Raw genomic sequence first — 10,000 nt, forward strand, 5'->3', positions numbered from 1 at the left:
CAGCTGTGCGGCAGGAAATTATGGGTGTGGTCAGTCAGGAGGAGGCGGAGTCTATCTGCACTCGTGACATAACACTCACTCGAGAGCAGCTAGACAGGCTGATTTACCTGGGTAATATACACACACACACATATACATATATATATACAGGCAGTCCCCGAGCTACGAACGTCCAACTTACGGACAGCTCGTGCTTACAGATGGACTGCCATAAAGCCTGTCATATTCAAAAATTGGAGTGAAGTACATTAGTTGATAATAATGAGGGCACGCAGCCCTTTGTCATGCTCAGGAGAACATTCTGCTGCTTCAGTGGTTTGTCAGCTCGAGGAAGGTGAGCGCCGTCCGCCGTTTCGGATCACATTGCCATTAATACTGTGTATGTTACAACTTACCCACAAATTCAACTTAAAGACAGACTTAGGGAACAGATCTCGTTCATAATCCGGGGACTGGTATATACTCAACAAAAATATCAATGCAACACTTTTGTTTTCACTCCCATTTTTAATGAATTGAAGTAAAAGATGTAAGAATTCATAAGCCGTCTCCGACATCGTTTCTGAGAATTTGGCAGTACATCCAACCGGCGTCACAACCGCAGACCACGTGTAACCGCGTCAGCCCAGGACCACCACATCCGGCCCCTGCAGTCAGGTCAAGACCCCGGGGAGGCCGGCGAGCACTCAGAGGAGCTTCCCTGAGACGGTTTCTGACCGTTTGTGCAGAGATTCTGCGGTTGTGCAAACCAACTGTTGCATTAGGTGTCTGGGTAGCTGTTCTCAGACGATCTCTCAGGTGAAGAAGCCGGATGTGGTGGTCCTGGGCTGACGCGGTTACATGTGGTGTGCGGTTGTGACGCCGGTTGGATGTACTGCCCAATTCCCGGAAACGATGTCAGAGACGGGTTATGGTAGAGAGATGACATTCAGTTCACGGGAAACAGCTCTGGTCGACAGTCCTGCAGTTCGCATGGCAATTACACGCTCTCTCAAAACTTGTGACGTCTGTGGCATTGTGTTGTGTGATAAAACTGCACGTTTTAGAGTGGCCTTTTATTGTGACCAGTCCACGGCACACCTGTACAATAATCATACTGTTTAATCAGCATCTTCACATGCCACACCTGTCAGGTGGATGAATTATTTTAGCCGAGGTGAAGTGCTCATTAACATGAATTTTAACAATTTGTGAACAAAATTTGAAAGAAACAAGCCTTTTGTGTGCATATAAGAAATCTTAGCTCTGTAACTTCAACTCATGAAAAATGGGAACGAAAACAAAAATATTGCATTTATATTTTTGCTGAGTGTATATATGTGTGTGTATGTGTACACACACACACACACACACACATATATATATATATATATATTTAGATAAAGGTTTGGTTTCTTTGGATGTGGCCGAGTTCATAGGGTTTGTGAGTGAGGAGAAATGATGTAAAATATCAGAACCTGTTCATTTTGAAATTTTGACAGATGTTGATGCATGGTTTCTGCCTCACAGATGAAAACAACACAGCGAGTGCTGCTAGTTAAGAAATCAGAGACTAGAAAACAACACAGCGAGTGCTGCTAGTTAAGAAACCAGAGACTAGAAAACAACACAGCGAGTGCTGCTAGTTAAGAAACCAGAGACTAGAAAACAACACAGCGAATGCTGTTAGTTAAGAAACCAGAGACTAGAAAACAACACAGCGAATGCTGTTAGTTAAGAAATCAGAGACTAGAAAACAACACAGCGAATGCTGTTAGTTAAGAAATCAGAAACTAGTCACTAACTTGCAGGAAACTTTTGTCAGTGACTACATTTAGTAAAAAATTTGTAAACCATAAGGAAATACTGAACAGTCATACCATCACACATCCATATTGTTAATCATACAGTCATATTGTTAACCAGTCATACAGGCATACGGTTAATCAGTTCTTCAAGCATTCAGCTGTTAATCCTTTGATTGGCACTGGAGGCACCAATCAGTCTCTCACTTACACCGACCTTACTTAACACTGCACCAATTAAGTCCCTCACTTACACCAACCTTACTTAACACTACACCAATCAGTCCCTCACTTACACCAACCTCACTTAACACTGCACCAATCAGTCCCTCACTTACACCAACCTTACTTAACACTACACCAATCAGTCCCTCACTTACACCAACCTCACTTAACACTGCACCAATCAGTCCCTCACTTACACCAACCTTACTTAACACCGCACCAGTCTCTCACTTACACCAACCTTACTTAACACCTCACCAGTCTCTCACTCACACCAACCTTACTTAAACAACATCACACCAATCAGTTCCACAAGTTTAAAATATTTTAATATGTTTCTTTAATTTTTAACAGGTTAACTGACAATTCAAAAATCACCTCAAACTCTCCAGACCAACTTACTTATTCATAAACTACTTGACTGATACATACTACACAAACGTACACACACAGTATACACGGGACACATGCCATGACAGGATTACATCCTTAACATGTGCAGAAACACGGACCTGTTTCTCTGATACACCTCAACAGTATCTCCCTCCCTCTCTCTCTGTCTGTCTGTCTGTGTGTAGAGAGTGCACTGAATGAGAGTTTGCGTTTATCATCAGCGTCGATGAACATCCGCGTGGTTCAGGAGGACTTCACCCTCAGCCTGGATGCCCAGCGGGCTGTAAACCTGAGGAAGGGCGACTTCATCGTGCTTCACCCGCAGAGCATGCACATGGATCCTGATATTTATCCCCAGCCTCGGGTGTGTGTGCTAGAGCTGAAGGTCTTATATTTCTGTGCTGGGTCGCATGCATTTAGCTGCTGTCTGATTGAGTGTCAGTTTAACCCCATCTCTCTCTCACATGTGCTGGTTTTGCCCCGCCCCCTCCTCTCTCTTTCTGTGTGTACATTTGACTCCACCTGTATCCTCGTGGGTATGAGTTTGATAACACTGTCTTTGTCTCTCTTTGTCTGTCTCTGACAGATGTATCGGTTTGATCGCTTTGTGGAGGCAGGCAGGGAGAAGACAGACTTCTATAAGCACAGCCAGAAGCTTCATTACTACCGCATGCCCTTCGGCTCAGGATCCACACAGTGTCCTGGACGTTTCTTTGCCGTGAATGAGCTGAAGCAGTTTATTTGTGTGGTGCTGTTAATGTTCCAGCTAGAGCTGCCCGCTGGGCAGGAGGATGCCAGGCTTGATACCAGCCGAGCAGGACTGGGTATCTTACCGCCTGCTAACCACATTACTTTACGCTACAGACCCAACTCACTACAGCAACCAAACACATCATAATAATAATAATACAAGTTTATTTAGAGCCCAACATCACTATATAGTCTCAAAGGGCTTTACATGTCCACAACAAAGTCAAATCAAAATGATTTTATCCATAAGTCAGAGAAAATAGATAAGTCTTCAGTCTGGTTTTAAAGGTATGGAGAGAATTTGCCCCCACCCTAATTTCTGTAGGTAAACCATTCCAGAGGAAGGGAGAGTGGTAGGAAAAGGCTCGGTTGCCAGCGGACTTCTTTTTAACTTTTGGAAAGACTTAACAGTCCAGAATCTCGAGAGGCAAGACGTGACGAATGCATGAACAATGGTTTCTGCATCAGCCATACTTAGAAAGGGCCTAATTTTAGCAATATCACAGAGGTGATAAAAGGCAGGTTTGGTTTTTTTATGTTTTTATGTTTTCTTTCAGAGTGGTCATTGTGCTTGATAGGTAAGAAAATCTGAGTATTGTCAGCACAACAATGAAAGTTAATGTTGTAACTACGAATAATGTCACCCAAAGGGAGCATGTAAATAGAGAATAGGAGAGGTCCTAGGACTGATCCCTGAGGAACACCATACTTAAGCTCACGGTACTCAGAGGTCACACTATTATAGGAGACACACTGCTGTCTCTCTGTGAGATAAGATTTAAACCAAGAGAGCTGCAGGCCACAAATGCCAATTTGAATTTCCAGGCACTTTAACAATATAGCATGATCGACAGTGTTATATGCTCCACCCAGATCAAATAGAATAAGAATAGAAGTAGCACCAGCGTCCATGGCTAAGAAAAGATCATTAGTTACTCTCAGTTTCAGTAGAGTGAAAACACCTGAAGCCTGACTGAAATATTTCAAACTATTTTTTCAAGTATTTTTGAGAGAAACAGGAGATTATAGATTGGCCTATACTTATTTAAGGCTTCAGGGTCAAGGTTTGTTTTTTAAGTACAATTTACAATTTTGTTATTTGGCAGACACTTTTAGCCAAAGCGACTTACAATCAGTGCATCAGTCGGATTTCTAATACCTCATGAGCAGAGATCACAATAAGACTGAGTGTCAATTTGCCCCCTCGTATTGCGCCCCTGGAATACTTTGACAAACACAGATACAAGACAAGCTTTTTTTTTTTTTTTTTTTAAGGAAAGGGAGGGTTAGGCAGTGGGGGACAGGTGGGTTCTAAAGAGGTGGGTTTTCAGTTTCCTGCGGAAGATGGTAAGAGATTCCGCAGTCCTAACTGAGTGAGGGAGGTCATTCCACCACTGAGGGGCAATGGCGGAGAAGAGGCGTGGTTGGGAGGAGCGGCTGCCGGGTTCCCGAAGTGAGCCAAGGACCGCGAAAAGCTCTGTGTGAAGTTTAGCAGGTAGAGGGTCAAGGAGGTAAGAGGCTGGTTGTGAAGTTTAGCAGGTGGAGGGTCAAGGAGGTAAGAGGCTGGTTGTGAAGTTTAGCAGGTGGAGGGTCAAGGAGGTAAGAGGCTGGTTTAGCAGAGTGCACCAATTTGGACAGCACGTTTAGAGGGATAGGGTTAAATTGAATTAAAGGGTGCACATTAATCTCAGGTGCAGTGACGGAGAGCGTGCAGGCAGTCTGATTTGATCATCAAACCCCCCAACAGAACTAACACACTACAGCAAATAATTATAGCACCATAAACTACAATTTAAACAATGTAAACACTGTATAGTAGCAACAAACGACTGGGAAAAAGCGGAGAGGGAAGGAGAGACAGAGCTGTTTAAATCATCAGTGGGTTTGTTACATTTAACAGCACAAATGAAAACTATCAATAAAGGGATTTCACGTTTGATTTTACACTTATAATTTACACTTATAATTTTAAACTTAGCCAAAACAAAAACACACAAGCAGATTTTCATAAATTCATTATGACATATTTGCATTATTAACTGTTCCGACCAGATCAGAGTAATATGTGTCTATTTCACGTGGTATTATTTCGTCAGCCTTAAGGTGAATGTTAGTTTTGAGGAGCACTGTGTAAATATAGTCTCTAATCCAGTGTGATTTACTGACTGCTGTTATACTGTGTTCGCATTCTCAAATCTGATCTTATAAAATCTGAGTTGTTAAAACTAAACCCATTAGCACATTGTTGTAAGTGGCTCTGCTTCTGCATGTACACAATCACATTACTGACTAATAATTTATTGCAATACCAGGTATTTATTTATTTATGTACTTATTTATTTATTCATTCATAAAAAAGAAAAATACTTCAATAACATCACAGACCACAGACTTATACTGACAACCAATAATGCGATATACAGAGTTATTCTGGGAACACACACCACAACATTTACTGGAATGTGCAAAACACATTAAAAAAAACAAACAAAAAAAACCTCGAAACATGACAAGCACATTGAACCCTAGACACAAACAAACTGTACAGTACTGAAGCGGTGTAACAGACAACCGCGCACACACCCACCTGACAACTGTGTAACACTGAAACAACGCGCGTTGTGTTTGTCGTGCATTAATACTGATGCTCAGCAGCTAAAGAGTCCTAGTCCTAGACACACAAACACTGTAACAGCTCTTCCAAAAAGAAATCAGCCTCTGTCCACATCCACGGTTCTCACACCGCCAGTGCGCTGTGGGCCAAAGGCCAAGATGAACGTGATTCTTAAGGATTTGGAGGTTAAGGAATGTAAAATAAAGCTGATTTAGGATCAGTGCTCTAACCTTTAAACTTCACTAAGCAATAGGACTTCCTTTCCACGAAGTGCAGCGTGCATGTTATAAACTTCACTGAGAGAGGCCGTGACCAAGCCCTGAACGATGAGACAGGTAAACAGTGGTGGGCATGGCCAATATTTAAGGCACAAATAAGAACAGGCCATTGTCAGCACTTCAGTGACACCTACTATACTCCCAAACGCTGGATGAAGAAATAACATAACAACTCAGCGGCCAACGTACATTTTGTAAATGAGATTTATAGTGGAGTTATACATTATGTGGTGGAGTCATACTGTCTATATTGGAGTCATACGGTGTGTACTGGAGTCATATGGTCTGTATTGGAGTCATACGGTGTGTAATGGAGTCATATGGTGTGTACTGGAGTCATATGGTCTGTATTGGAGTCATACTGTCTATATTGGAGTCATACAGTGTGTAATGGAGTCAGTGTAATGGCAGAGTTCTGTGGTTTATTGTGGAGTCACATGGTTTATGTTGAAGTCATGTATTGTGTGTTGCAGTTGTGTGATGGAGTCATGTGTTGTGTGTTACAGGCATGTATTGTGTGTTGTGTGTTGGAGGCGTGTGTTGTGTGTTGGAGGCGTGTGTTGTGTGTTGGAGGCATGTGTTGTGTGTTGTGTGTTGGAGTCATGTGTTGTGTGATGGAGTCATGTGTTGTGTGTTAGAGGCATGTGTTGTGTGTTAGAGGCATGTGTTGTGTGTTGGAGGCATGTGTTGTGTGTTAGAGGCATGTGTTGTGTGTTGGAGGCGTGTGTTGTGTGTTAGAGGCCTGTGTTGTGTGTTGGAGTCGTGTGTTGTGTGTTGGAGTCATGTGTTGTGTGTTGGAGGCGTGTGTTGTGTGTTGGAGTCATGTGTTGTGTGTTAGAGGCATGTGTTGTGTGTTGGAGTCATGTGTTGTGTGTTAGAGGCCTGTGTTGTGTGTTGGAGGTGTGTGTTGTGTGTTGGAGTCATGTGTTGTGTGTTGGAGTCATGTGTTGTGTGTTGTGTGTTAGAGGCATTTGTTGTGTGTTGGAGGCGTGTGTTGTGTATTGGAGTCATGTGTTGTGTGTTGGAGGCGTGTGTTGTGTGTTGGAGTCATGTGTTGTGTGTTAGAGGCGTGTGTTGTGTATTGGAGTCATGTGTTGTGTGTTGAAGGCGTGTGTTGGAGTCATGTGTTGTGTGTTAGAGGCGTGTGTTGTGTGTTGGAGGCCTGTGTCGTGTGTTGGAGGCCTGTGTTGTGTGTTGTGTGTTGGAGGCGTGTGTTGTGTGTTGTGTGTTGGAGTCATCTGTTGTGTGTTGTGTGTTGGAGGCGTGTGTTGTGTGTTGGAGTCGTGTGTTGTGTGTTGGAGTCGTGTGTTGTGTGTTGGAGTCATGTGTTGTGTGTTGGAGTCATGTGTTGTGTGTTGTGTGTTGGAGGCGTGTGTTGTGTGTTGGAGTCATCTGTTGTGTGTTGTGTGTTGGAGGCATGTGTTGTGTGTTGGAGTCATGTGTTGTGTGTTGGAGGCGTGTGTTGTGTGTTGGAGTCATCTGTTGTGTGTTGTGTGTTGGAGGCATGTGTTGTGTGTTGGAGTCATGTGTTGTGTGTTGGAGTCATGTGTTGTGTGTTGGAGGCGTGTGTTGTGTGTTGGAGGCGTGTGTTGTGTGTTGGAGGCGTGTGTTGTGTGTTGGAGGCGTGTGTTGTGTGTTGGAGGCGTGTGTTGTGTGTTGGAGGCGTGTGTTGTGTGTTGGAGTCATGTGTTGTGTGTTGGAGGCATGTGTTGTGTGTTGGAGTCGTGTGTTGTGTGTTGGAGTCGTGTGTTGTGTGTTGGAGGCGTGTGTTGTGTGTTGGAGGCGTGTGTTGTGTGTTGGAGGCGTGTGTTGTGTTGGAGGCAGAGGGTGTGTGTCTGACACAGAGTGGTGGAGGCAGAGGGTGTGTGATCACAGAGTGGTGGAGGCAGAGGGTGTGTGATCACTGATGGAGTTACACATTTACTAGGAAGTGAACGGAGACAAGGTGGCTGTGTTCAGAGACTCTATTCTAAACAATTTTTTTTCTACAGGTTATTTCTATTTAAATGTTAGTGGTAAAATTGTATCTACTACGAGCGTGTGTGAGTATATAGGTGTGTGTGTGTGTGAGTATATAGGTGTGTGTGTGTGAGTATATAGGTGTGTGTGTGTGGGGTTGGGGTGAGGCTGGGGGGGATCAGAAGTTGAGGCTGAGTTGTATCTTGTGATCAAACACAGCGATGACCAGCATGATGCCGAAGCCTAGTAATATCCCAGCATTCTGCAGGAGGAAGTAGCCATAGTGACTGAAGCCCTGTTCATTGGCATCATTGTGCAGCATCTCTGGAACCTGCACACACAGACACACACACACACACACAGCAATATGAGAGTGGTGTTGGAGCTGTTGATGTGATAATCACCTGAGATGTGATGCATGCAGTGTGTGTGTCCAGAGCATAAGAATGCGTCCATGTGTGTGTGTGTGTGTGCGAACACCTTGTGTGTATGTACTCACCATGTCCACTAGGGCAACATACATGAAGAGCCCTGCTGTCAGAGCAAAGATCCACATCGCCACATTCTCAGCGTAGTGACCAATCAGAATGCCCACTGCCATTCCAAAATATCCCATCACTGCAGACAGCAGATTATACAGCACTGCCTGCTTTACTGACATGCCTGCCTTCAACAACACGGCAAAATCACCTGTACACGCACACACAGAAACACACACACGCACACAGAAACACATGCACAGAGAAACACGCACACAGAAACACACGCACAGAGAAACACACACACATAAACACAGGCACAGAGAACCACACACACACAGAAACACACACACGCACACAGAAACACAGGCACAGAGAAACACACACACATAAACACACACACACAGAAACACAGGCACAGAGAACCACACACACACAGAAACACACGCACAGAAACACACACACACAGAAACACACACACACAAACACACGCACACAGAAACACACGCACACAGAAACACACGCACAGAGAACCACACGCACACAGAAACACACGCACAGAAACACACACACACAGAAACACACACACACAAACACGTGCACAGAGAACCACACACACACAGAAACACACGCACAGAAACACACACACACAGAAACACACACACACAAACACGTGCACAGAGAACCACACACACACAGAAACACACGCACAGAAACACACACACAGAAACGCATGCACAGAGAAACACACACACACACAGAGAAACACATACACACACACAGAAATGCACACAAAGAGAAACATACACACACAGAAATGCATGCACAGAGAAAAACACACATACACACACAGAAACACCCGCACAGAGAAACACACACACACAGAAACACCCGCACAGAGAAACACACACACACACACACAAGGAGACAGAGGGCAAAAGAGGGAATGTGAGACCAAGGTAAGAGCTGAGCTGAATCATGTGTATGAATCGTGTGAATCATGTGTGTGAATCATGTGTATGAATCATGTGTGTGAATCATGTGTATGAATCATGTGTATGTGCATGTGTGAGAGAGAGAGATGTATGATTTAATCATAAAGGCTGTTTAACATGATGATGATGAGGATGGTTTTACCAAGCTCGTGAGGAAGCTCATGGCAGAATACAGCTACTGATGTACTGAGGCCACTGGACAATCCCTCCGTAAACGCAGCGCCTACAACACACACACACACACACACACACACACACACACACGCACACGCACACACACACACACACGCACGCACACACGCACACAAACAATGAGTCAGTCAAACAGAGCAGACAGCCATGTTTCTATTTGTATAAGTGCTGCATATATATGTGTGTGTGTGTGTGTATAGTGTGTTTCAGTGAATGTGTATGTGTGTGTAGTGTGTTACAGCAGATTTGTGTGTGTATAGTGTGTGTGCAGTGTGTGAGTGTGTGAGAGTGTGTGTGTGTGTGTGTGCAGTGTGTGAGTGTGTGAGAGTGT

At 44.1% G+C, this 10,000-nt stretch overlaps 2 protein-coding genes and 1 long non-coding RNA gene across 7 annotated transcripts in view; 2 read left to right on the top strand and 1 right to left on the bottom strand.

The window, feature by feature from the left end:
- Nucleotides 1–3,362, top strand: part of cyp7b1 (cytochrome P450, family 7, subfamily B, polypeptide 1) — a 10,687-nt gene extending 7,325 nt beyond the window's left edge. For all 5 annotated transcript variants that reach the window (XM_030773991.1, XM_030773992.1, XM_030773993.1 and 2 more), the window contains 3 exons: nucleotides 1–111; nucleotides 2,588–2,766; nucleotides 2,989–3,362. The exon at nucleotides 1–111 is cut by the window's left edge and continues 96 nt beyond it. In XM_030773991.1, coding sequence (XP_030629851.1) covers nucleotides 1–111; nucleotides 2,588–2,766; nucleotides 2,989–3,300 — 602 coding nt within the window. In that variant the 3' untranslated portion in view covers nucleotides 3,301–3,362. The remainder of the gene's footprint in view (nucleotides 112–2,587; nucleotides 2,767–2,988) is intronic.
- A 1,155-nt stretch (nucleotides 3,363–4,517) lies between these two features.
- LOC115812082 (uncharacterized) lies at nucleotides 4,518–5,382 on the top strand. Its single transcript, XR_004025284.1, has 2 exons — nucleotides 4,518–4,663; nucleotides 4,708–5,382. It is a non-coding gene; the product is annotated as an uncharacterized LOC115812082 (long non-coding RNA).
- A 2,799-nt stretch (nucleotides 5,383–8,181) lies between these two features.
- The window catches only part of slc39a6 (solute carrier family 39 member 6), a 15,666-nt gene continuing 13,847 nt past the window's right edge, over nucleotides 8,182–10,000 (bottom strand). Inside the window, exons 9-11 of the mRNA XM_030773310.1 lie at nucleotides 9,620–9,700; nucleotides 8,503–8,693; nucleotides 8,182–8,334 (exon numbers count right to left, since the gene is read on the bottom strand). Of these exons, the coding sequence (XP_030629170.1) occupies nucleotides 8,182–8,334; nucleotides 8,503–8,693; nucleotides 9,620–9,700 (425 nt within the window). The remainder of the gene's footprint in view (nucleotides 8,335–8,502; nucleotides 8,694–9,619; nucleotides 9,701–10,000) is intronic.

The sequence above is a fragment of the Chanos chanos genome, chromosome 5, assembly GCF_902362185.1.
Source record: "Chanos chanos chromosome 5, fChaCha1.1, whole genome shotgun sequence".
Classification (NCBI taxonomy): Eukaryota; Metazoa; Chordata; class Actinopteri; order Gonorynchiformes; family Chanidae; genus Chanos; species Chanos chanos.